This window comes from Pistacia vera, unplaced genomic scaffold (assembly GCF_008641045.1).
Source record: "Pistacia vera cultivar Batoury unplaced genomic scaffold, PisVer_v2 Contig140, whole genome shotgun sequence".
In the NCBI taxonomy this organism is placed as follows: Eukaryota; Viridiplantae; Streptophyta; class Magnoliopsida; order Sapindales; family Anacardiaceae; genus Pistacia; species Pistacia vera.
Window position 1 is genome coordinate 1,586,438 of NW_022195467.1, and position 27,336 is coordinate 1,613,773.

The 27,336-nt window shown below is 35.0% G+C and overlaps 4 protein-coding genes across 5 annotated transcripts; 1 reads left to right on the forward strand and 3 right to left on the reverse strand.

Annotated features, from left to right (window-relative positions):
* Nucleotides 1-4,115: 4,115 nt before the first annotated feature.
* Nucleotides 4,116-9,611, forward strand: LOC116123088 (glutamate dehydrogenase 1). 2 transcript variants are annotated; one of them, XM_031408875.1, is made up of 10 exons: nt 4,116-4,621; nt 6,510-6,643; nt 6,836-6,949; nt 7,194-7,415; nt 7,567-7,641; nt 7,988-8,104; nt 8,198-8,448; nt 8,728-8,803; nt 8,888-8,974; nt 9,211-9,611. In XM_031408875.1, the coding sequence occupies exons 2-10, from the start codon at nt 6,536-6,538 to the stop codon at nt 9,394-9,396; spliced, it is 1,236 nt and encodes a 411-aa protein (XP_031264735.1). In that variant the 5' UTR covers nt 4,116-4,621; nt 6,510-6,535; the 3' UTR covers nt 9,397-9,611. The 2 variants fall into 2 exon arrangements, with proteins under 2 accessions (XP_031264735.1, XP_031264734.1); XM_031408874.1 differs by lacking the exon at nt 4,116-4,621 and having other exon boundaries at nt 6,348-6,643.
* Nucleotides 9,612-10,099: 488 nt separating this feature from the next.
* LOC116123089 (putative H/ACA ribonucleoprotein complex subunit 1-like protein 1) lies at nt 10,100-12,027 on the reverse strand. Its single transcript, XM_031408876.1, has 4 exons — nt 11,871-12,027; nt 11,267-11,415; nt 11,057-11,172; nt 10,100-10,438 (listed from the first exon to the last, which is right to left on the reverse strand). The coding sequence occupies exons 1-4, from the start codon at nt 12,025-12,027 to the stop codon at nt 10,270-10,272; spliced, it is 591 nt and encodes a 196-aa protein (XP_031264736.1). The 3' UTR covers nt 10,100-10,269.
* Nucleotides 12,028-13,839: 1,812 nt separating this feature from the next.
* Nucleotides 13,840-16,435, reverse strand: LOC116123150 (receptor-like protein 46). Its single transcript, XM_031408956.1, has one exon. The coding sequence runs from the start codon at nt 16,340-16,342 to the stop codon at nt 13,898-13,900; it is 2,445 nt and encodes an 814-aa protein (XP_031264816.1). The 5' UTR covers nt 16,343-16,435; the 3' UTR covers nt 13,840-13,897.
* Nucleotides 16,436-18,268: 1,833 nt separating this feature from the next.
* LOC116123115 (casein kinase 1-like protein HD16) lies at nt 18,269-26,030 on the reverse strand. The gene is made up of 17 exons (XM_031408911.1): nt 25,601-26,030; nt 24,181-24,639; nt 23,694-23,819; nt 23,537-23,610; nt 23,316-23,385; nt 23,181-23,236; nt 22,991-23,062; nt 22,796-22,890; nt 22,517-22,583; nt 22,283-22,412; nt 21,969-22,187; nt 21,736-21,866; nt 20,488-20,662; nt 20,298-20,388; nt 19,632-19,789; nt 18,743-18,931; nt 18,269-18,651 (listed from the first exon to the last, which is right to left on the reverse strand). The coding sequence occupies exons 2-17, from the start codon at nt 24,580-24,582 to the stop codon at nt 18,592-18,594; spliced, it is 2,115 nt and encodes a 704-aa protein (XP_031264771.1). The 5' UTR covers nt 24,583-24,639; nt 25,601-26,030; the 3' UTR covers nt 18,269-18,591.
* Between the last annotated feature and the right edge of the window lie 1,306 nt (nt 26,031-27,336).

The window sequence follows — 27,336 nt, forward strand, 5'->3', positions numbered from 1 at the left end:
ACATATTGAGGTACGATCGGATGCTCCTGAGCTCTTAGAGACGAGCTTCTCTTGTCGTCATGAGTTGCAGACGAGCTACAACAGTGTGCCAATGACAAGCTATGACCCGAGGAGAGCGTATTGTTTCATTGATCCATCAGGATCACACACTCATCTTACGTGATTCTAACACTGTCAATCACGTATCTTTAGTTGATACAAATTTCTGCATCAACAAAATAGAAAATTAAGGGATAAAATCTGAGCTTTTAAAACTAGGACAATATGAAAATGATGGTCATTCTGGTATGTAAACAATAAAAATCCTCTCAGTTAATCGATTAGGTAAATGTTTGTCAAAATTAAGAATGTAAATCTTTTTTTTTTTTTATAAATTTATTTAACAAAAATATTACATATTCAAAACAATATTAATTACAATGAAAAGTTGCATTCATATCATTGCAACTTTAAGATTATTGGAGATAAAATATTGATAAGCTAAAGCTGCAAATAATTGCATGTAATCAAGAAGCTACAGTTGCTATTGGTGCATAAAAAACACTTTTTCTTATATTAATTTTTCAATCTTTTTATTCACTTTCAACCCAAACAATACCTCTAGGGATTGGCTCAATGGAATCCATTCTTTTTGACCCTCATTCTCTATTGGCTTCTTTCTATTTCTCTCTATTTCAACAATAAAATCCAAAATCCCAAAGTTTTAACCTAAAATCCCACTTTTTACATGTGCTTGACAACTGCAATTCAAAGGGTTTTTCTTTTTTAAAATTTTTAATTTGGTTTTATACAAATATAAAAAAAAAAATTAACTTGTAACAATGACCGTAATTCTACATATCATAAATTATTATATGATAGATACTCATATTTATCACGTAATAAAATTTTAATTAAACGTGTGAGAATGAAAGAGATATTATTATTATTGTAGATATTTAGGTTTTTTTTTTAATTTTTTATTTTAATGTAAATCTCGTCATATGACATTAGTTTACAGTTTATTATCGTCTTCTGATGTTACCGTAGGCATTTATATATTTACCTAAAGTGGAAGGAAAAAAAAGTAAAAGGACAAAGAAAGAAAGAAAGCAAAGCCTAACTTATTGACTATATAAACAACTTTATGTATGAAATAGAAACACCATGAATTATTAAACCTTCTTAGATCATCAATTTGGACCACAATAATTCATGCTCCCAATTTATTTAAGGAATTAAACAACACTAAAATGGTCCAACAAGGAGATGCAAATTATCAAAATGAAAATGACACTAGAATTTGCTTTGGCTTTTCTTGGATATAATAATTAATGTTTTCTCCACCCTTCCTTGTTTCCCACAATCAAAATGGTGAAATCATTTGAAATTGAGTGTGTGTGTAAGGCAATAATAATTAACCATATCAATGGTGGGGTATATTTGGCTCTTCCTCAACAATTAATAATTGTTGTTCATATGGGTTTGAATTTTAGTGTAAGATTTTGAAACTTCATCTTATCGTATGAAATACCTATGTTTTAAAACCCAGTCTAGCTCGATCAGTTGAACTGGGACTCAGGGCCTTCATCGGGCTCATTACCAATTTTGATTGTTCATGGCAAAACCCTAGCGATTAGGACGATGATTAACAAACAACTGATGGTTGGGATGTTAAGGGTTTTGAAGATGAAGGGCTGATGAGTCGAAAGGTGGCGATGGAGGTGATTTCTGATGAGTGAAACGACCGAAAATCACAAAAATAGATTGGTGGCAACGATAGATTGTTGCCAGCGATTGGCGAGGCAAACGGGGGTGGGGTGAGATGGGTTTTGGTCAGGAGGCTACGAGGATAGTTTTCGTGGTGATGGGATGTGTTGCTGACGCCGAAAATAAGCCCTATTTGGCATGGGTTTTCGATGTTGGTGGTGTAATTTGAAGTGTTTTTATAGGTTTTCAAACTTATAGGGGCTTATGTGTAATTTTTATTAGTGTTTTTGCTGGATTTCAAATCTTTGGACATGCTGACATCACTGGTTTGACCTATCAATCAAACCGGTCCAACCACTCAATTGCTCAACCTAGCCACTTTACCGGGTTTCACCACGGGTTGAGTTTTAAAACACAGTGAAATACTATTATGTTGATATCTATTTTGAGAGATATTATCAAATCCCACATTGTCTTAGATCTTTGCGACTATTAGTTGTGTGAAGTTTGAAGGTAGATTCGTGCATATTGGACCAAAAAAATGAACAACATATATCTAGTTAAGCCTAAATAGTTGCAACTGGTATTAAAGAGAACTCTCATTCGTTAGCAACGTGGGATGTAATTGTTATAATACATCAATGTGTACTATGATAATTATAATACAATATCAAGGTAACCTCATTATTCGATTTCTCCTAGTGAATTTTTTTTTTCTTACCAAGAATCAATGATTTTACATTTTTGACATGATGAAATTTCTTACCAAGGCGGGATCCATTTAAGAGCTGACAAATTGTAAGTTATCACGTTAGAGGTTGTGACATTAGATTGTAGACCTAACATTACTTATGATGAAATTATAATTTATGAAATAAAGGGTTGTTAAAAAAAGAGTATATCATTTTAATAAATTGTCCTTAATAATAATTATTAAATTAAAAAGCATGATATTAATAATAAGGGGACGAACAATACGAAGAAGAAGCTAAAAATATTTAGATAATGTGGAATTTATTATCTTTTATCATATTATAAGAATATATATATTATATTAACTATAAAATTATGTCACCATTAGAGAACCTTCCTTATAATTCTTTTGATTTAATTATTGGACAGTGGCCTCTAAGTTGATCATGACATCACATTAATTACGTCCACAAGAATGTCGCAAGGTTTTAAAACAAGAAGAATCATCCTTTATTTAACTAAATTAATTGTATACATTTATTTATTTTAAGATCTCAAATAATTTAATTTATATCATATGGGCTTTGATGCATGCATGAGATCCAGTTTATATTTATAGAAAGTAAATGAAAAAGCACATGTAGCTTTTTAATTTTTAATTTTTAATATTGAAAAATTAAAAGTTGTTGAGAAAAATTGTCCGTTTATTAATACACATGCAATTTGTGTTTTTTTTTTTTTTTTTTTTTAAACGTAATCTAAACGATAATATTAATAATATAAAACACCCACTTGTGACTTGATGGATAGAGAGACACACGGTTGAAAGCGTGCGAGTTGTATCAAAAGGTTGGCGAATTACCATTCCTAGATAAAATAAAATAAAATACGAATTATAATACCAAAAATATAAATCATATAAAATTAAATAATAATTAATATATATATACACATCGTTGAAATAAAAATTGAAGAAATGAAAATCGAAAAGACATATAACTAGGCAAAGTCAAACAATATTATGGTAAAATATCAATTTTTTTGGGTGGATTTTGTTACTTTTTCCAAATCTTGAGGAGAAAAATGCTGTAAACCCAGTTGTAGAATGATTATTACAAGCCTAACAAGACCTTGTAAAGGGAAATCCTTGGTGTTTTATTATTATTATTTTATTTTTTAACCACCTAAGGTATTCGGACCAATTTACGCGTACATTAACTAATCTCTCGAAACCTTAGAACTATCGGTTGAATAATAACTCTAGTGGTTACACTATTAGTAATTAAAAATGGACTCGAACTTAAAATCTCTTAAGTAATACACTCAAGAGTCTTTTTCGAATCACTCAACCACGTAGAATTAGGTAGGTTTGTTCGAGAGGCAAGAGCTAAGATCCTTGGTGTTGAAGCACAAAGATACTGTCTTTTAAGGTTGTTCAAAAACTGAAAGGGGTTTGAAAAAATTCATAAATTTGAGAAAAGGGATTTGATTTAATTTAATTTCGTACAAGCATGATAAATGATTGAGCAGTTACAGTTTCACCCAACTGTAAAGACCGGACAAGACAGCATCCCAGTGGCCTGGAACAACAACACAAAAGGTGATTGAGTTTGATCATTAACTTGTCTTGATCCTAAACAAAGTGATGTTCATGTTTAATCCCATTAACGCCTTTGAATTCATCAATCACACTCAAAAATCCCATTATAAGTAGACCTAATTCATAGCACCAAAATTAAACCATTGAATACTTTGCATTTGCATTTGCATTTTACCTCTGAAACTAAAAAGATTAGTTTTTTAAGGCGTGACGGGTTAGTTTGCAAATGGGTTTTGTGTAGGATTCACGTTTCAGTAAACCAATTTGTGTCACTAACGTTCTGCGTACCACGTCTGATTATGCTCTTCTTCTCTCTCTCTTCTCATTCATGAGCTTTCTTTTATATGCTGTCTGGTGGGCGAGCATATATTCTTATTTGATGTTGATGTGCAGGTGGTCTGTTTATTACTTATGCAGAGTCTTTTAGAGTTTACTTGCACAAAGATCTGAGGGATTTTTTTTTTTTTTTTTGGGTTGTGGGGTGGTGGATTCTTAGGAATTGGATTCGATTTCTGTGGTTATTTTTGCTATTTATGTGTCAATTCCAAGTTAAACTTTGGTTCAGTTACAGCCCTTGCTTGCAGCTGTAATCAAGTTCAAGTTCTGGTTTTGGGCTCAAGTTACCTTCTTTGATATTAGGTGAGACTTCTGAAAGCTACTTCTCTCAACATTTTTATTCTTTTTGGAGATATTTCTGGTTTATATTGTTTGATATGTATCACAATTTCACCTTCTTTGAGCTTGTTGCAGAAGAAGGCCACTAGTTTTAAGGCCATTGTTGCTGCTAATGATCCAGGAACATATTTTAAAGGCTTTGTTCCCCAGTGAATGTTTATTTTTTTCCTTTTTTACTTTTTAACTTTTTTTTTTTTTTGTCCATTAGCTATGCTTTTGTTATCACTTGCCACTGCCAACAGTTCCTCCTTTTTTGTTTTTGGCTGTTAGTGTGTGTGAATTTGTGTGTACCCCTAAAATGGAGTTATCTGTGATGGCACGCACTCACATAACAGCTCTTTACTTAAAAGTAAGAAGTTTATATCTTAATTATGTGCTCAGTAATTTTCAAGAATGTTATAATGTTAAGCAGATCTCTTTGAGATTAGGATTCTCTTTGAAGGTTCCTTGCTATTGCTGTTGCTTTGCCTGATGGTATAATAAATGGGCTCTAAACGCATAACCTTTTTCCAGGAAGTGTTCAGCATTGTAAATTAGTTGCATTTATTGAAATTAGACCTCACCAGAGACTACACAAATTGATGATTTTGTTTATTCTACTGGTATTTATGACTTATAGCTTGGTCAACCAGCTAGAAAATATTGTGCTTTCTTTAGTTCTTCATCTTATCCCTCAGCCGTCTCGCCACATAACAGTTATCATCTTATGAAATCAGGACTCAAATACAGGTCAGATTACTGGATTAGTTGATCTTAGGCCACCACTTAAACTTTTAAAATATGATGTTCAGGCCCCCTGGAAGGTATTATCAGCCTTGAGGTCAAGTCAAAACTTGATTTAGTCACATTTCAGGCGTGCCGCAATTCCCTATCCTGATATAGTCAAGAATGAGTCATGTAGCCCATGTTTCTCAATTTATTTAATAATAACAACATGGAGTTGCCGAATGCAATTGTTAAGCTTAAAACCTTACTGTACAAATTTTAGTCCATGATTACTGCCTAGCTTAAGATAAGTGAAAGGAACATCATGCACATGTTACCTTTTTAGGAAATCAAGATTATAATGGTTGCTGGTTGGATCTGGGTAAGTTTGGTATGGTGAAGATCTAACCAAATTAGGTTAATGATAAAGGTGATTAGATTTAAATGACTGGTAGCTTAAGCTTTGCATAGATTTATTAAACTTGGTTTAAGAGCATCGATTTTCAAAAATTTCATGCACTAGTCAATAAAACAATATAAGCAAGTATAAAAACTGAAAGAAAAGCTGACTGAATTAGTGGATTCAGATTTTTGTTAATTAGATAAAAGAAGTATTAATGGAGAACAGTGGCCTATAGTATCAGAAATTGAAGGGGTTGCTTCAAATTGACTCTACAAGTCTTGCTTAATTTAGGGTTAATCATGTGGTGTGGAGAACCGAAGCTGGAGTGGACAGCTAAGCCTGAATGGTTAATTGTTAATACATTGTAAAATACAAGTGTTCATTAAAATATTAAGCAATTCGCATGCTAATAAATTATTCATAAGTTAGTTCCTAATGTGGGACATGAGTTTGTGGATAAAACTTGCATAATTGCTGACATTGCATAGAACTGTGGAGGGTTTGGTTTAAACAAATAACTCCTTGCTTTGAAATTTGCATATGATCTATTTGTATATATATAACATGTGATAATATTCTGCTATAACATTACAGCAACATTATATGAGACTGTCTTCTTGCCTTTCTCATATATAATTTTATCTTTTCCTAAGAATGTTGACTAAGTAGTAGGAAAATGGTATAAATTGATTCATCTTCATCATCTTGGATACATTAACAAAAAGTCTGGGATTTTTTGTTCAGATTTTCAGGGAGTGCTAAGAGCAATCATGAATGCGTTAGTAGCAACCAACAGAAACTTTAAGCTGGCTGCAAGGCTGCTGGGGTTAGACTCTAAGCTTGAGAGAAGTTTGCTCATTCCTTTCAGAGAGATCAAAGTAATTAATCCTGTGATGCAGATTCAGATTACAGCCTATGCTGGTTTTTGTCACTGCACACACCATATTACGAGGCACTCCAAATGAATCCATCAGGCTTTGCTCTGCGAGCAATGGTTGTCTCATTGATAGTTTGTCTTGTGCTTTTAGCCTACTCTGCTCCTCTGAAGATCTCTTTTTATTATTTTGCAGGTTGAGTGTACCATACCCAAAGACGATGGCACATTGGCTTCTTTTGTTGGGTTCAGGATTCAACATGACAACGCTAGAGGACCCATGAAGGGAGGAATAAGATATCATCCAGAGGTTTGTTTCATTCTTGTGTTTGGAATCCTTTTAAACACAAGTCAAGCCTTAAATAGCATATTTGACATATTGCTGGTGTCATAGTCAATTCGTAAAATTTCTCTTATTTATAATTCTAATGGAAAACCTCTATAGAAAGAAAACAAGAAATCTAGAAAGGTTGAATAAATTGTTAATCAAGATTCTGTTAACTTTAGCCTACAAATTAACAATTCCAGTTCTTATGATTTTGTGGATAATGTAGGTTGACCCAGATGAGGTGAATGCTTTAGCACAACTCATGACATGGAAGACAGCAGTAGCAAATATCCCATATGGTGGTGCGAAAGGTGGGATAGGATGTAGTCCTGGCGACTTGAGTGTATCTGAGTTAGAACGACTCACCAGGGTTTTCACCCAAAAGATTCATGATCTCATTGGAATTCACGCAGATGTTCCAGCTCCTGATATGGGAACAGGTCCTCAGGTATGAGATTCCTTATGGCATGAAAATGGGTACATGGTTTAATTCTTTATGCTATGCATGAAAGATGAAATGAAATGTTTGCTATTTTGGGTTGAAGGTGGATTGAGTCCAGATATTATCACTTAAACTTGCTTCTTATGTGGTTAAACAGACTATGGCGTGGATACTGGATGAATATTCTAAATTTCATGGCTATTCTCCTGCAGTTGTGACTGGAAAACCTATTGTAAGTACTGTATATATTGAAGACAAAACCCTGCACCACAAGTATGGTTGTCAGTTTATTTTAGGCTATTTACCTGCACTGTCCGTTTTAAATGTTTCTTCTGATTGGTAGGTGGTTATTGAAACTTGCTTGTTATATATTACTTTTTGATACTTTTTAAGAAATAACAAATACACTGCAAACATGATTTTTCTGTCATAATATTTTCGAATGGAAGGAAATAGACTATTGTTGATTTTTTTATGGTTAAGTTTCACCTTGTTTTCTGATTGATGATATTGTAAAATCAGTATGATTTAACTCATTTTTTTCCATAATTTGAATATTGCAATATTTTCCAAATTAGGATCTTGGTGGATCTCTAGGCAGAGATGCAGCAACAGGACGAGGAGTGCTCTTCGCTACAGAGGCACTGCTTAATGAGCATGGGAAGACCATTTCTGGACAACGATTTGCTATACAGGTGCATCTTTAAATAGGGGAAAATTCAAATTTTTTTTATTGCTCATTTTCATCATGCTCAAAGTCTCGTATTTATGAAAATATTTCATCTCAGGGTTTTGGAAATGTGGGTTCCTGGGCTGCTCAGCTAATCACTGAAAAAGGTGGAAAGATTGTTGCGGTAAGTGATGTCACTGGAGCCATCAAGAACACCAATGGTATCGACATTCCAAGCCTACTCAAGCATGCCAAGGAACACCGTGGTGTCAAAGGATTCCATGGCGGAGATCCGATAGATCCTAACTCAATATTGGTTGAGGATTGTGACATTCTCATCCCAGCAGCCCTTGGTGGTGTTATTAATAGGTTTGTTTTCCTCAACAGAAGTTCTTTCTTCATATTGATCATTATCATAGATTTTCCTTAGCTTTAACTGGAAAGAAATTAGAAAAGAGGGATCTTTTCTTCTCAAAAATGCCAACACTACTGAAATATTGGACTGGCACCCAAAAAAAAAAAAAAAGGAACTGTGACTCTTCAATTAGCTCACTACTATTGAGGGTACCTTTAAATGAGTAGTTCTTAATCGTTTTTCTGTTAGCCAAATGAATTATATCTAAAACCTGTTTTTGGGTCTGATTAAAGGGAAAATGCAAATGACATTAAAGCCAAATTTATTGTTGAAGCTGCTAACCATCCAACTGATCCAGAGGCTGATGAGGTTAGTCATGAATGCTTGCTTGAAGTTTGAAGGAACTTTGCATGACTAGGAATCTGATACCATGATTATTTTGCTCTTCTGCAGATCTTATCAAAGAAAGGTGTAGTTATACTTCCAGACATATATGCAAACTCTGGAGGAGTTACAGTTAGTTACTTCGAGTGGGTGCAGGTATGAAAATCGTGTTTTGCGAACTTTTCTAAACCTTGTCACATATTATTTGATGTATGCATAGTTATCAGGTCTCCCTTATCTAAAATGGGAAACACATATACCCAGAACTTGGTTTTTGTGAAGTCATTTGCATCTTATTTTTTACTTGTGAACACTCCCGACCAATCTTAAAGCTATATGTCAGCTTGGTGCAAAAGGGAATGATATATATTTTCGGGTTTTGTGCAATGCAGAACATCCAAGGCTTCATGTGGGAGGAGGAGAAAGTAAACCATGAGCTAAAGACTTACATGACAAAAGGGTTCAAAGATGTGAAGGAGATGTGCCAAACCCACAATTGTGATCTACGTATGGGAGCCTTCACCCTTGGAGTTAACCGTGTTGCGCGAGCCACTGTTCTTAGGGGTTGGGAAGCTTGAGAAAGAAAGAAAAAAAGTTAGTTTGAATAAAGATTTGAGGCTTTGAATAAGAGGTTTTATTCTTGGTTCTCTTGACCAAGGTTTTGCTATCATGTCTTCCCTAGAGTCGATTACATCGCGAGTTTTACTAGTTCTGTAATTTTATGGTTTGTCCAGCCTGATGGAAACAATATTCAATCAAAGATGGAATGAAAGTTCTTAATGGTTTGTATGCACATGAATAATATCTTTTGAAGTTTTCAACAAGAATAGAACCATATAAAAACAGAATAAAAGATACTCCCGTCCACAGCCCAGAGGCCAGAACGAATCAGTTTATTTATTCCCGAGAGTTGTTCTAAAACACGTTATAGCTATTTGATTCATGACAGAATTTCTTACTTCTTACCCTACCAATTTAGTTAGTCGATTTGCAGTTTCTAAAATGTAATAATCAACTTGGTAAGGAGCCTCAACTTAATTAAACTTGAAATTATTCAGAAAAGGGCATCCAGCATTAAATCATTGAATTTCCTGGGAAATAAATGATACCAGTAAACTGTTATCCGATTATCACTTGGGACAAATTGACTGGTAATTGCGGCAAGAAGGATTTGAAGATATTGCCACTACCACTAGCACGATTCTAAATCCCTATCTGTATTTCAATCGACTTACATAGTTTCTTGCTTAAGTCAATTGCAGACCAACTCAGTTCACCAAGTTCATGAACACGATATGGATGAGAATAATATAAATATGAAACAAAAATTGGTCATTAACAACCAGCAGTCAATACTCAAATCACAATTCAGATTTTGATTGTTGTAAGCCCATTCCAACTTAAGATGAAAACACAAAGGTACAAAAGCACTAGTAGCACTACACAATGTTCTAAAACCTTCCTCTGCCCCTAAAGCCACCACCACGACCACCACCTCTGGGTGGTCCACCTCTGCCCCCTCTTGGAGCACCCCTTCCACGAGCACCACCTCTAAAGCCACCTCTAAAGCCACCTCTGCCTCCCCCACGGCCACCTCTTCCAGCAGCTTGAGGCTGTCCCCTGCAACATTAGTAACATGCCAACATTATTTGATATGAAAATAAACTTGATTGAACTCTACTCATGGACCATATTATATGATAAAACGGGGACAGAGACATTTTTGAAAAGAGTTAACAAAACTTGAACAAGATAACTCATGAATAATGTGTAGAAACTACCTCGGGCTACTAATCATTGTGAGGCAGTTGATAGAAATCAAGCAAAAACAAAGTTCAAACAATCAAGAGTATTAAGTTCCTAAAATTGTACGAATGGTATTAGAAGTACCACAAGAAAGCATGTGTTGTGCAGCCGTGATCTTCGCAATAGAAACATGTAAAAGGCCAACATTTCACTATAATTCCAGCAAGTCAAAAATAAAATATCAAGAACTATGTACATTCCCATATCAGTTTTAATTCCTTTCTTTAGGAAAAGAAAATATTATTTTTCCAGGGAAGTAAATGTTATCCCCTGATAAAGTAGTCTAATTTCCAACAAATAACTACATCCTTACACACAATATGCAACACTTCAGAATTTATATCACACAAGAGATGTACAACAGTATAGCGGTTTCCTAACTCAACCAAGTCAAAAAAACATTTGTGCAGAACGATGAAGAAGAAAACATACTTTGGTTGTGAAAGAAATCTTGCAAGGGGCAAAAGCTTGCCCGGGTCAATGAAGAACTTATCTCCCGGGTTATATGAAGTTGCAATAATGCCTTCCATCATTTTGATTGAAAAATACTGCAATTAAAGTAGAGGAAACCACATCAAAACTCAAAAACCAAAGATAAACAGCTACTAAAACAAACTTGAACATTAAGACAAGAGTACTCACAGATTCATTGATCGGACCAAAAATTTCATCAACTTTTCCTATCTGAGTTTTGTTTTGCAAATAGATTGGAGCATTAAAGAATGGTATTTTCTCATTCGTGAGTCTCGTAACTGCATCACCTTCACATGCGTGAAGAAAAGTAGCTACCTCTGCATATAAAAAAAGGGCTCCAGTAAATTACATACATGCACAAAGTTATTTCATTGCTGGGGACTAAAATGCACCAGTCACAGAATGCCACTGCTTCAGCATTTTATAAATTAATTTCAGAACTCTTCCAAGAAGAAATTGCATCACCTTTCACCATTTTTAAAACAAGAACGTTTCTTCCAAGTGAATAACTACATTTGTTGGATGGTTTTAAGTAACAAATTTCCATAAGAGATTGTTCAGGTAGCATTACCGGACTCCCCGTAAATTGCCATTACCTTTCTAACCATTTTTTATTTAGTTTAGCTCAATGGACCACTCATTGTTTTCTATGATCACTATCCTTAAACAAAATCACAAAGACACTAAAAAAAACACACAAAAAAGCAAACTTTTCTTCTGTTTTCTCATCAACCAAACAGAAAATAAAATAGAAGAAAGAACGAACACAAACCAACAACTTCAGCAGGAGGTCCTTCGTCACGGAACCCACCACCAAAACGGCCACCGCCCCTTCCGCCACCAAAACGGCCACCGCCCCTTCCGCCGCCACCAAAACGGCCACCGTCCCTTCCGCCTCTAAAACTGCCTCCACCTCTCGGGGGTCTCATGGTTGTTGTGGGTTTTCGTTGATTTGAAGAGAAGAGACGTCAATGGCTGTCTGTCTGGCTTGCTGTGTGTGTTAAAGGGGTTTTAATTTAGGGTTTTAGTTTAGGGTTTTGAAGTGGCTCATTGGTGACTAATTGACAGTATTGTCCCTGTACTTTTTTATATATACTTTGTTAATTTTTTTTGTTAATTTTTTTTTTTTTTAAATTATAGTAGAAGTAGAAGAAATTAATTTTCCTTCCCTACCCTTCATAAATATTTCTCCCCGTTCCGATGATTATACAAACAAAATTTTTTAATTAAAAAATGTTAAAATTACTGAATATGTTTTGGGCTCTTACATTTTTCAGGTGTTTTTCTTGCACAAGCACAACCTCATCAAACATAATAATAATATAATAATATTACAGTCATTGAAGTAGAGTACCGAATTCATGTCTCGAATGACGTAACAAAATCATGATCGTCGATTAATATTAACTTAATATTAATCGACAGTCAGAATTCTGTCACATCATTCGGTATATGAATTTAGTGTATAACTTTCGGTGGCTGTCTCTTTTCCGATAATAATAATAACATGTGTAAAAAATATTTCTATAATGCATATAACGCTATCGCTAAGTGACTTAATGATAAAAAAGGAAAGTTGAACCTAATATGGTTTTCTAAGTTCGAGTCTCTTTTATGGTAAAATAGCAATATTAAGATCTAACATAGTTTCTCGAGTTCAAATGATCAGGTGTGTGCAAGTTGGCCCAAACACTCGAGGTCATAAAAAATAAAAAAATGCATACAATGCCACCTTTTATAATAACTTATTAAAGTTGAGATTGAATTTTTTACTGAACTTTGAGACATTCTTTTTTTAATATTGTTTTTTTGGTACTTATCTCAAATTTCAGATCCTAAGTAGAATCCTAAATTTGTATCCCAATACATGTGATAATTGATTTGGTAAAAAAATGATTAGACAAGTAAATCAATTTGCCAACTTAACTGTCACATGGGTCGGGATACAAACAACTTTGTATCTGTATTATTACTTATTGCGAAATAGAATAGTCATAATCTCACTTACAATTTTGAGTTAAATTTTGGTGAGTCATTCATTGCTTAGAAAAATAACTGCTAACTTATGGCTTAGCTGTTAACATCATTGGATTTAGAGGTGTGCAAAAGAATCGGTCAAAATCAAAACCGATGGATACCTAAGATTTCGGTTCTAGAAATCAGGAATCGTTCGATTCCGATTCTAGCTTCGATTCTACTCCTGCAAGAATTGGGAACTAGAACCAGATTCGAGATCAAGGTAAGAACCAAGACTGAATTATAATTTTTGTAAACTATTGGGGGTGTATTATAATTTTGAGAGGGATTATTTGTCATATTTTTTAAAAGTATGGGTAATTGAAATTAACCCAAGTACCCGAAACCAGAACCTATGTTTAAGGTTCTGGTTCTTGGCTTCTAGGAATTGGAATTGGTTGGTTCTGGTTCCGGTTCCAAATCCAAGGAACCAGCCGATTCTAGTTTCAGTTCCTTTGAATTTGGGCGGGTACCGAGACACACCCACCCCTCATTGGATTAATAAAGATGAGTGAATAATACAACTCATTCCAAATATTTATTCTAAATTTCACATCCTCAATAAGGTGTCACCATGTAATATTGTCATATAATTCAATGTATTATCACTTAAATTATATATTATATGTCAATATCACATATGATGACATATTATTTGGGATGAAGGATACATACAAAGTTGCCCAACCCAACCCATGTTGCAGTTGGCAAAATTTAATCTTAATAATATAATTTTCCCAACACTTCTTTCAATTATTGAACTTCAAAATCACATACAAGACATTACAGATTACAATTTCCAAAGCACAGTCTTAGTCTATGATGAAACCGATTAGCAACATTGAAATAACCAACAACATACATAATAATAATTGCCCAGAGGAACCCAACTGGGTAGCCTATCCCAGCAGCCATCCATGAAAACCATCTTGTTTCATTGCTCTTACTCTCCTGGGATTCATCAGGTGGCTGCAAATCTTCAGGACAGATCACCTGGATTTGCACGCCACACAATCCACTGTTGTTTGCATAAATGTTTTGTTCAACCAGTGTGTTCATTTGAGGGCCCTCGGGAATTTTTCCTGACAGCTTGTTGTTACTCAAGTCTAAGGTGTTCAGTTCCTGGAGCCTGGAAAAAGTTTTTGGTATTTCACCAGAAAGGCTGTTATGTGACAAATCCAAGGTCTCTAAACTTGCCAAGTCGCCCAAGGTTGAGGGGATTTTGCCCTGGAGTTCATTGTAGGAGAGGTTGAGGAGTTTTAGCCCTTTAAGACTGCCTAAGGATGATGGTATTTCACCAGATAATCCGTTCATTGACAGGTCGAAAAAAGAATAGAGCTCCAGGTTGTTGCTAGAGAGGCCTTGTTTTGACCTCTTCCAGTTTACTACCAAGTCGTTGATTTCAACCGGAAAGGCGAATATTTCAGGAAGTTTTGATAGGGTATCAGGAGTATCTATCATTCCAAGGAGATTTCCAAGGGTTGGAGAGATTTTTCCTGTAAGTTTATTGTTGGAGAGATCTAGGATTCGGAGACTGCTGAGGGTTGATAGATCATCAGAGACTGAATCTTCCAGGGAATTGTTCCGGAGATTAAGTACTTGAAGAGAGGATAGCTGTGAGAGAAATGGTGGAAATTCTCCTGTGATATTGTTGTCATGAAGATCAAGGTGTTCAAGCTGGCTTAGTTCACTTAGATTTTGAGGTAACTTTCCGGAGAATTCATTTTCGCTCAGTGAGAGCATCATTGTGTACAGACCAAAAGTTGATGGAACCTGACCAGAGAATCTATTGGAAGATATATCAATGTAAGCAAGTAATGCCATGGGACCAAATACCGGAAACTCACCAAAAAAGCTGTTTTTCGACAAGTCCAGCAACAACAATCGGTAAATATTTGAGATGGATTTTGGCACTGTCCCAGAAAAATTGTTACTAGACAACATAAGTATCATGATTGAAGTGGTCTCACCAATAGTTTCTGGCAATTCCCCGGAAAAGTTGTTCCTCGATAAAGCAAGGACTGATAAGTTTCGAGATTGGAACAAACTAGGAGGCACAGAACCAATCAATCTGTTATCTGATAAAATAAGAGTTCCAACATTTAGCTCAGCCAGCCATTGAGGGAAAGCTCCTTCAAGTTCATTCTCACTCAGGTCCAAGAATGTAAGCGCAGTCTGATTGGAAAGCCAGATAGGAATTTGCCCACTGAGATTGCAGGATCTCAATGATAACTCAAGTAGCATACACTTTGGAACCAGAGTGACATTGTTGTTCCATGTAAGTCTGTTTCCTCCAAGGTGCAAATCCTTCATCTCCTGAAGATCGAAAAGCCATGTCGGTATCTCACCAGAGAGAAGATTGTTATCCAAGTGAAGTGCTTCTAACTTGGTCATGTTTTGAAATGATAGTGGAATTTCACCAGTCAATGAATTCTTGTTTAATTTCAGAGTTGAAATATTCACCAATGTTCCAATATCATTTGGAATCTCTCCAGACAGTGCATTGTTCTCCAGGTCCAGTATTTCTAGCTCCCTCAGTTGCAACACTGACGATGGTATCCATCCTGAGAACTTGTTCCCACGAAGTGACAGTTTATGCAGCTCTGTGAGGTTTCCAATCCCTGCAGGAATCTCTCCACGGATAAAATTTTCATCTAAGATCAACTGCTTCAAACTCTTAAGGCCAACGACATCGTTACTTATTGTCCCCTCGATCAAATTATTACTAAGATCAAGGTACTCTAGATGCCTCAGATGTAATAACTGAGGAGGAATGGAACCATTGAAGCTATTCTGCCACATGTCAAGATACACCAGGTTGGATAAATTAGAAAAACCAGTTCCTGGAATTTCACCTTGTACAGAATTGGCAGATATATCAAGCAACATGAGAGTTCTTATACGAAACAATGGTGTCAAAACACTGGAACTGAAACTGGTTTTCAACGCCACTGAAGCCAAAAGAGAATAAAGATCAAGACCAGTAACTTCCTGTGATGATGAACGAGAATGGCATCGTACTCGATTCCATTGACAACAATCTGTACTAGAATTCCATGTCTCTAAGCCTCCAAGTGACATCTCCACAGAAGTATTACCCAAGTCTCCAACTACCAACCTCTTGAACTCCAGGAGAGCTGCTTTCTGATCTTGGGGGCAACACAGACAAGAGTTGTGCAAGATATCTAAAATCAAGAGTGTTGCAAAAAGTAGGCTTAAGTTGGCCATTGCCTTGTATTCTGAGAATTTCAATGCCTGAACTGTACTTGTTTAAGTAGTAGCTTCAGTAGATAAGAGGGGTCAACCTGAAGGATTAAACTTGATGAGAATTTAAAATGTAGGAGGGAAAGACAAAGGAAATTACAATATTTCTTTGTTTATTCAGGATGTTTTCATCTTGTTTCCTAGAGCTGAATGAGTAATTGTCATTTTTTTTTTTTTTCTCGGGGAAATTTCCATCCATTTTCAAGTTCAAGTTTAAATATAGAGACATGAACATCTGTGGCTCTGTATCATTTGTTCACGACTGAATTTGATGTAAATTCAAAGATCAATCTATTTTAATAATGAAAATCAACACCTAAGCTAATTTAATTTCTTGTCCTTTATTCGGTTTCAGTCAATGGCTTGACAAGACAATCAAGTACTTAAAAAATGGTCATTGTCGAGGGAAATTCCAGATTTAATGGGATGGGAGATGACCACAGCTGAATTTGACTACATTTTCAAGGAAATTGCCTTTGCCCGGAATCTTTGAATTGATCAAATGGATGAGAGAAGACTTCACAGGGTCAAAATATGTATTAATTTTATCAAGTGCAATAAGATAAGTCACCAGAGCTCTTATCTTGTCGGTAGTTTTAGGGTTCTGAAAGATTAATTGACATGCACATAAATTGGCTTAAATATCTCCGATCATTAAAAAAAAAAAGTCTTAAACCATATAACTGAAAGTATTAGATTCTTCTTTTATGTCAACAAATTACCACAGTAATCTTATTAAATAGAAAAAATCTTTTGTGCATCCTACTTTAATACAATGATAAATGAAATCTTATTAAATAGAAAAAGTCTTTTGTACATTCTTCTATAATACATCTGGCAAACGTAAAAACATCACATTAGGGCAAGAGAGCTCTGCTTTAAAACCCAAACCAAACCAATCGGTCTGATCGTGACCTGATAGCCTCTCCGATCCGATTCAGGGATGTTTCTTTTATATTTCAAATTTGTAGAAACTAATTTGTAATTTTTTAAGGGTATTTTTGCAATATTTCAAAACTTTAGTGACTGATTCTTTGGGTATTTTTAAAATAAATTAAAGTTTTAGGGACTTATTAATATACTAAAACTTAAGAGGCTGATTATAATTTTTTTTTAAACATTTTTGTTGATAATGTCACCAGTCCAAGTCCAACCGGTTAAACGATCACCTTGTCAGGTCTCACAACAGGTCAGGATTTAAAACAATGCAAGAGAGTACAATTATTTTCTCAATAACTGATTGTATTCCAACATAATATTGTACACAGGAATATTTTTTCCTTTTTCCTTGTGTATCATAAGTGAAATATACTTTGTATGTTACCTCTCATAACATCCAAAAAACCCAAAATCCTCCCACATTATTATGTTACTTAAATTATTTAGTATGATATCATGTGCTCTCTCTCAGTGGTGAGCCCAACAAGCAACCCTTGACGGTTATTAACAAGCTAATTGGGAAAACATCTTTTTCCTGCTTCCAGCAATTTTGGCAAATTATTCTATGACCATTGAAACAATGGAGGTTGGCATGATCAAGATCCTTTTTAATATTGGCAGTTCTGAATGAATCATACAAGTAAATTATCAATCTTCATGAACCTAAAAAAAGCCAAACCATCCAGTTCATTCTAAAAGATACTACTTGTTCAATGCTACTAAAGTTCCTGCAGCCTGAAACTTGAATTTCCGGTGAACATCTGATCAGGCTTAAAGGGTCGGCAACGGCGATAGCTTCACTGATATAACAAAAAAGAAATACACAATACAAAAAGCTCAAACTCAATGTATGTGCAAATGTGCATCTTTACTTTCTGTGGTGCAACAGATGTTAAACTATTGTGCAATTTACTTGTTCCCCATTTGGGATAATATAAAGCACAACAACACTTTAAGAGAACAAATTGGCTGCACTGGCCAGGTTACTATCACATATGTATGATTTTCAAACAAACTGTTGCCCACTAAGCTCATTTGGTTCAGGGCATACGCTTTCCAACTCTCATTTCTATTGATTCTTTCTTTCTTTCTGTTTTTCTTTTGCTTTTTTACATTCAAATTTGCGGATTCTATATGAGAATCCTGAATTTCCTTTTTAACTTGCAGGAGAAAGCTAACCCACCCATTCCGCAATTAAATATGAAATTACCCTCAGCTTTCAAAATTTAAACTCTCTAAATTTTGGAGATATACCACAATATACACTCCACAAATTAGCATACGGTCCGTCCATAACAAATTGATGCAATGTAAAGATTCTTGGACCATTTTTCCTGCAAAACATAATAGCATAAAGCAAAATGAAACTTTCTATTTCAGAAAAGAAAATGAGATCTTGGTAATGGCATTTAAATGGATACCTACCTTTACATGGGTGCTTGGGAAGGCGGAGGTACGCAGAGTTTCTTGAGTTTCATCCACCATTTTTCGTCTTGGTACACTTAGTATGAAGGCTGCTTGGTCAGCAGTGGCAGCCATAGATGTGATCCTGAAACCATTTTCCCATCGCCGATGTATTCCTTCACTCGGGTACAAAAAGTCCAGTTCCACCACCTTGTATAAGTAATATCAAATAGAACAGGAGGAATATCAGCTACTCCATGGTAGGGGAAAAAGAAAAGGTGTGCGTGCATATTTTGCCAAATGCAGAAAAAGTAGACATGCAAAAGTCAACTGGAGCTTATACCTGTTCAGAGAATCCAGAGTTCCGAGACATTACCACTCCCCAGCGGCTTCCAGCAGTGGTCATGGATGTGACGTGAAAACCTTCTTTCCATTTCTTATTAATCCACTTAAAAGGAAAAGATTCACTCACTTTGTATGACTGCTGGGTGTACGGAGTTCCTAACAATTTTAAAGAGTTCATTATCAACTTTGGGAATGGTTCATTCCATTTCATCTAGTATCTCCCAACATAACGATTATTATAGTAACAATAATATTAACCCAATACATATAACTAAAAGCATGTGTATTGTATGAGTATGTATTTCATCCTGACAGAAACAATAACCTAAATTATTATTATAAACGTAAAAATCAATAAAATTATATCCATTTGGAATTCAAGCACTAGTGGTTAGCAACAAAAGGTGGGCTGATTGAGCAAGTCTGCAGCCCAATCAAAAAGCCAAAGAGGGCCTTGGCACATTACCATGGCTAGTTCCTTCAAGGAAAACTTTTTTCAAGTTTTCCTAATGTCATTATTTAATNCAGAAAAAGTAGACATGCAAAAGTCAACTGGAGCTTATACCTGTTCAGAGAATCCAGAGTTCCGAGACATTACCACTCCCCAGCGGCTTCCAGCAGTGGTCATGGATGTGACGTGAAAACCTTCTTTCCATTTCTTATTAATCCACTTAAAAGGAAAAGATTCACTCACTTTGTATGACTGCTGGGTGTACGGAGTTCCTAACAATTTTAAAGAGTTCATTATCAACTTTGGGAATGGTTCATTCCATTTCATCTAGTATCTCCCAACATAACGATTATTATAGTAACAATAATATTAACCCAATACATATAACTAAAAGCATGTGTATTGTATGAGTATGTATTTCATCCTGACAGAAACAATAACCTAAATTATTATTATAAACGTAACAATCGATAAAATTATATCCATTAGGAATTCAAGCACTAGTGGTTAGCAACAAAAGGTGGGCTGATTGAGCAAGTCTGCAGCCCAATCTAAAAGCCAAAGAGGACCTTGGCACATTACCATGGCTAGTTCCTTCAAGGAAAACTTTTTTCAAGTTTTCCTAATGTCATTATTTAATAATAAAATAAATATGAAAAGAAAAAAAGGAAAAAACCTACACAGACAAGATATGAAAATATAAAAAAGATGAATTGATAAACATAACACATGCAGAGACATCCACACAAAGCATATAATTCAGAGTAGATTGTTGCCAACCTTTGGACATAACAACCAAAGAACTTCCGTTAGTTGAACCAGCGATGGAACTGATATAGTAATTTTTTTCCCACTGTTCCATAATCCAATCCTGATGAGAATCCAACCAATGATATAGATTGTCAATATTTCAAGTCATAAATAAATACCTTATAGAAGATAACAGCAATTAATGGTTTTTAATACTAACCTTGTGAAGAAAAACAGCTGACAATTCATAAACCTGGTGACTGAAACCAGTTCCCGCATCCATTATTAGGGCCCAGAGATTAGCTGAGGAGGCTACACAGCTAATATATAATCCATCTTCATTTCCCTTGTCTACGTGCTGACGCAGCCTCGAGTCTGTCACATTATAGTGATATCTACAAGTAAAAAGGATCACTTAGGTGTAAACAGAAGGAAAAAAAAAAAAAAACACATTATATTTTACATGTCATAATTCATGTATCTGTCAGCAACTAAAGAAACAAACTAAGATGACTTCGATAAAACCATCGTGTGATCCAAAACCATATCTTGAGATGTAAACCATTAAATCCAAGTTACCAAGTGTTACAATCAGGTTGATGTCATTCCCATATAAAGCATATATCAAAAATTCGAACATGGAAGACCCAGGATCCTCAGTCATAATTTTAATAACTTCATGTTAAAATGTATAGGACAACTTCCTTATACAAGGTCCACACCATGTTAAAAATAACATGATGAAATCAGACATTCTATTTGAGACAATAAACACCATGGTCTGTATTCAGGTTCCGCAAACATCCCCGCTGAAGATAGATAGCCCCTGGATTAACCTAATACTACCTTCTATTTTCATATTTGTATAATTCACCAAGGTATTTTACAAACACTCTCAAGGCTCTGGTACATAGCAAATTAGTCTCATTATCACCTCAACAGTATAGTCACGTGTAGGTTGGTCCTTAAAACTAGATTCAGTCACAAAACTTCAGCTTTAAAGATGAAAATGATACTTCCCACAGTGAGTAGATATATTCACCATTAAATACACAAGACTCCAATATACTGTCATATATCACTTTACGTTTTTAAAAGGACGATCTTGGAAAAAATAACAAGGCAAAATGCATTGGCAGAGTCTTTTCCTGTGAGGTGCAAAAATGAGGCAACCACTACTTGCTGAAATTGGCTCACAACAAATATATACATATAAGATGCAACAAAATATTCACAATAATCTCCTCAGATATGAATCAATATACTATAGATTTTTGGCAGGATATCTATGGACTGCCATGCAATAAGATTTGTCACACACATCCACTGTGAGTGAAGGACCATCTCAAATACAAAAGTTATAATGCTCCATGAACAAACAAAGGAAAATATAAAATATGATAGTGCCCATAATACAAGCAGGAGTTAAAAAAACTAATGTTAAATTATACGAGAATGGGAAATTCACCTCTGCTTCATAGGACGACGTGCATTGTAAACTGAAATCCACTGGGTAGCAGGGCTACCTAATCGTACTTTTTTCTTAGGTTGCTCGTCCTCTTCCAGATTTATAAGCAATCTGCTACGCTTCTGCCCAACCTAATTATGCAAACGAAAACATGAAAAGTTAACAACTGCGAGCATTCTATACAACTTCAAAAACAGGACGCAGAGGTGGAAAGTTGGAAAAATAATTGTCACCTTAAGCGCTCCATCAATTCTGATTGGCCTTGCTGATGTACATGGTTCAATCAAACTATCGAAAAAAGATATCAACTTCGCATAGTTGGGCTCCTCATCAAACTTCATATTTGTAACAGCTTCAAGAAACTGTTTGAACGGGGGAGGACAAAAGCAACACATCAGCTCTGGAGAAGTGGCCATCTTTTTCTTGCAGACAAGGAAACTTTTGTTATCCCCCTGTGTATTTCAAAACAAACAAAAAAAGTTTATAAAAAAAAAAAATAAAAAAAAAAGCTTGAGATTAACAAATTAACAGAATAGTACAAACTCACCTGATAACCCTGCCATGGTAACCTCCCCTTTAAAAGAAATATCAATGTATATGCCAATGACTCAAGATCATCCCTTCGACTTCCAGTTCGACCTAGATGGGCATGTACACTTGCATACCTTATTGTTCCCCTGCCAAAAGAAAAATATAAAAATAATAAGAAAGGTATTTCAGACCACAAAGATTTAGCTTGAAAAGGGAAACATTAAAAACAAAAAAAAAAAAATCCACACACCTGAACACATCAGGCCTTTGATCATAATCCACATGTAGACCGGATGATGCATCCTTCCATCTAGATGCTGAAACAAGAAAAATGATAACAGAAACAGATATTAATACCGAAAGGAATGGCAATTACACCAAAGAGTAAAAACTACATGGAAGAAAAGAAATTTCAAATTGCAATCTTCCAACAAAACATACAAAATTGTGACATCAATTACATGCTTATGGTTATCTTCAAGAGGAACGTTCAATAAAAGGAATGGAAAACATATGGAGAATAGCATACCCAAACCAAGATCAATAAGGTATAGCTTCTTATCATCAGCCGTTCCAGGCTGACCAAGTAAAAAGTTTTCTGGCTTCACATCTCCATGAACAAACCTAGTTTGAGCAAAGTAAAATATTGTAACCATATCAGAAGCATTAACAAGAGCATGAATGTAATATATAAAAGATAAAGAATGAAATATGTCAAATATACCCCTTCATGTGAAGCTTTTCAAGAATGGATATAGCCTCCACAGCAATGCAGGCTACCATATTCGGTGGCATCCTGTGACAGGTACTAACAAATTAAAACGCTAAAAACTAGCATGGGAGCATGCATGATACGGATTAATATTTGCATGGTTGTTGTTTGCAGAGAGAGAAAGTGAGAAAGTATTTCTTACGATTGTCCTAGAGAATTCCAAACATCCCATAGACTGGGCCCCAGCATGTCCATGACCTGAAACATTTATCTCATTCCCTTTAGAATACAAGTAGGTATTGAAATATGAGTGTAAGGAGCCCGAATCAAGCCTCACCAGGATGTAAAAATCTCCTTGCCGACCCTTGTAATGTACCCAAGGAATCCCATAGCATCCATTCAAAGTACTTCCAAATTCCAAATAAGAAAAAGAATAAAAAGGGAGAGGGTGAGGGAGAGAGAGGGATAGCACAGAATCAGATAATAAATTCAAAAAATTTGAAGCTTCAAACAAATAAAATCTCAGTAGCAAATCCACACATTAAAGACAGTCCTTACTTGTACACCTGCCACTCATAAGGAGGCCCATAATTGCAACCTTTACTATTTCGGTGCTCGAACTTCAAGGCCACCTGTAATAAAAAAATCCTTAGGTGACATGTTTGAAAGTGTTTGGTAATTAATATCCAAATGAGCACAGAATCTTCAATCAAACCTCAATTGCATCAGGACCGGTCCTATCGCTGCCACCATGTACCCTTCTGCCAACAAAAACTTGGCCAAAACCACCCTTACCTAACTTCCTCTCAGTCTTATATACAGGAGAATTACCCACTTGTACCTGCACTCAACATTTAAATACATCTTCATTAATTCCGTCAAGAGATTCCTAACGTTGAACAACTAGCTAAGCATACACATTTTAAGTGGTAATAATCCCAATAAAGAAAATTATATGTAAAATGACATGCTCAGCCCACATTCATTAACGTTCAAACAAAATAGACCATTGACATAAACGGAAGCCAAATCTTGACGTAGACAAATTATCATTTTTCTTAAAAATAACGGTCAAAGGATAGAACAGCAGTAACGGTTTTGTTAGTGATTAAAGTGACTGGCTCCACATCAACTGCAATCCATGCATAACTCTTTCCAATATATAAACAACCCCGGAAGAGAAATAAGCAAATGCACAGTACCCTCTCAGGAACAGGAGTTGTGCTTGCTTCTTCTTCAACTCCCATTATCTTTTCTGCACTCCCACCTTCCATTGCAATATCTTTATCTGCGACCACCTCCACCGGATTATATGCGGGTTCAGCAGCCCGCAAAGCTGCAGCCTCAGGAAGAACCTCACAAGGTTCTGGGTCTAGATCAATCAACCTAATGCCCCTGCCTCTACCAGCAGCTGTAGGCCTCGCAGGTATTCCTGGTTTTGCTACAGCAGCAGCATTACCCCTTCCTCTACCGCCACCAACTCTCCTTCTTGTCCTGTTCTGAGCAGGCAATAACCAATTATTCACTTGATCAGCTGGCTGTGGAGGAGGCTGAAGATCATCAAGGCGTTTTGATCTGCGGGCTCCACTTCTCAACTCTGGCATCGTCAACCCATGCAAATCACATCCGCTCAGTTCCCTGTATATATTCCTTCACATACTCTGTCATTCCAAAAAAAAAAAACCTTTTTAACAAAATAGGAAACAAATACATGTTAAAAGCATAAGAGTGATCATCAATACAGATAGAAACCCTTCCAAACAAACAAAAAATAAAATGATCTTTTGAAACATAACTATATGCTCATAATCAACATTGCACAATAAATGTACGTCATTACCCGAAAACTGAACTTACCATTCATAGAGAAACCCTTTTAAGCAAAATCCCCAGACCCCCTTACACTCATAAACCACATTATTCAACCTATGTTATCACTACAAAATAAAACTTCAAATGGCAACAAAAGTAACAAAGTCAGTGCATAAATTTTCAAAAAGGGAATCAAAAAGCTTAGAAGATTCACTCAGTTGCTAGCATATAGAAAAGTTGCGTACTTAAAAAGAAGTACCCAGAGATAAAACATGCTGTTTTTAACAAATAAACCTCACAAATTCCATTTTTTGATAAAGACCAGTACTTCCCAAGTGAATGTAGCAAAGTATATGCAATAATCTCAACCATTGTACATTCCATTATTGACATATCACTTTATTCCTCCTTCACAAAATGAAAACTTTTCAACCAAACAACACATATTTACAAACATCTATGTTTATATACACATACACATATATTAATACACAAATTAGTATCCAAATTAGAAAAACAAAAATAGAAAAACAAGGCAAACTACCAATAAAACAACATCGAAGATGCTTAAATTTAATATTTTTCAAAAAAAGAAAAAATCTTTTTCAAAAAAGTTTAAAAATTTTCAAAACTTTCAAGCTACAAATCAGATTAAACCATCAGTAACCAAACAATCTCTTATCCGATCATCCAAACGCAAAGAAAATGAAAAAAAAAAAACCGATCATCAAACAAATAAACTTAAAGTTAAAAACAATCTTCAGAAAAACAAACCCAGAAACCAAAACAAAAAAATAAAAAAATACTCACAGATCGATCCCCAGAAACGATCAAAACAAAAAACTCCACCGATCGTGCTTAGATCTTCTTCTTCACTTACAGCATTCCAAACTTGATATTTCACTTTCCTTTATCTTGGGCTAGACATCATTTATCTCGAAAACAAGACCATAAAATGATCTGGGTCAGAAAAAAACAAAACTATTGGCTTAGAGTTATGTTGTGTCTGGAATGAAGAAATGTATCAATGTGTTGTTGTTGTTGATGTGGTTGTTTTTGTTGTTGTGCGGTGTTGTATCTATTATCTAATCTAATCTAATCTAATATCTAATGTAAAAAATCTAAAGACAAAGTTAAACAAAGAAAAGGTTTGATTTTTTGGGTTGAGTTCTTGTGAGTAAATAAAAGTTCCTCTCTTTCTTAGGCTTGTGTGTAGATGAGATGAGAATTGAGATGATGATGTTGATGATGATGATGATGATGATGATAATGGTGGTGGTGTTAGGAGAGGGGAAAATAAATTAAATTAAATTAAAAAAAAAAGAAAAAAAAAAAAGCTTGGTTTATTTTGGTTTTTGTTTGGTGGTAGTGTTATTATATGAGTGAACATGGGACATGCAAATGTGGGCTTGAAAATTTTGACATGAATCTCTAATAAATAAAACTATTTAATGGTGGTTCTGATTTTATCTATCTAAATGGGAGGTCTATATTGGAACCTAATAATTTATTATAATTAGTGTTAATCTTTTGTGTTAAACTTTGATTAAGTTGTTTGATAATGGGGTATTTTTATATTATCTCATACCATTACTACAATTAGTAGGTATACGTATATTTTTTATTTCTTTTTTTATCGGAGGTGTTCAGGCCAGTTTACATGCATTTTAACTAATTTTTGAGACCCTGAAACTACTAACCGAGTAAAACTCCAATGGTTACCCTTATTAACAACCGAGAAGGGACTCGAATTCAAGACCTCTTAAGCAATACATCCTTAACCCCAAGGGATTAGCATGACGGTTAAAGAGGTTTGTTCAATTTCTTGAGTTTCTAAGTTCAAACTTTATGATCACTTACCACAGTAATATTGTGATTTATCTAGTCTTTTAGACTTATAAGGTGTTCAATGAACCCCGATGATTAGTTGAGACGTGCAAGCGGGTCTGGACACCCCAATTACCCAAAAAAATATTTATATACATCCAAGAGTCTCTATTAAACCACTCGACCATCCAAAGATCGTTAGATATAGGTATAATTTTTTTAAAAATTATTGATTACACTTAGATGGGTTAATTAATTAACTTTTAACATGTATGTATAGTAAAACTTTGTTTTAACTCTATAAATGGGTTGAAAATTTCTTAATTAAAATGGAAAGTTAAACTTGTTTAGCTAACTTAAACCTAAATGCTAAATTATCATTTATAATCCTGGTCTGCCCTAATTTGTTGTTTTGACAAGATAATTTTTTTTTTTTTTTTAATAATTGAGGTTATCCGAACCAGTTTATGCACACTTCAACTAATCTTCAAGGACTCTAGAATTATCGACGGGGTAAGAGCTCCAGTGATTACTCCTATTAGCAACTAAGTGACTCGAATTCATAACCTTTTAAATAGCACACTTAAGAGTCCTTATCGAACTATTTGACCATCAAAAGTTTGGTCTTTAAGACAATTTATTTGCTTCGTCAACAATCATGTCTATTATTAGCTTTATTAAATTGACTTTGAAATTGTTTTAGTAATTATTTTGGAAAC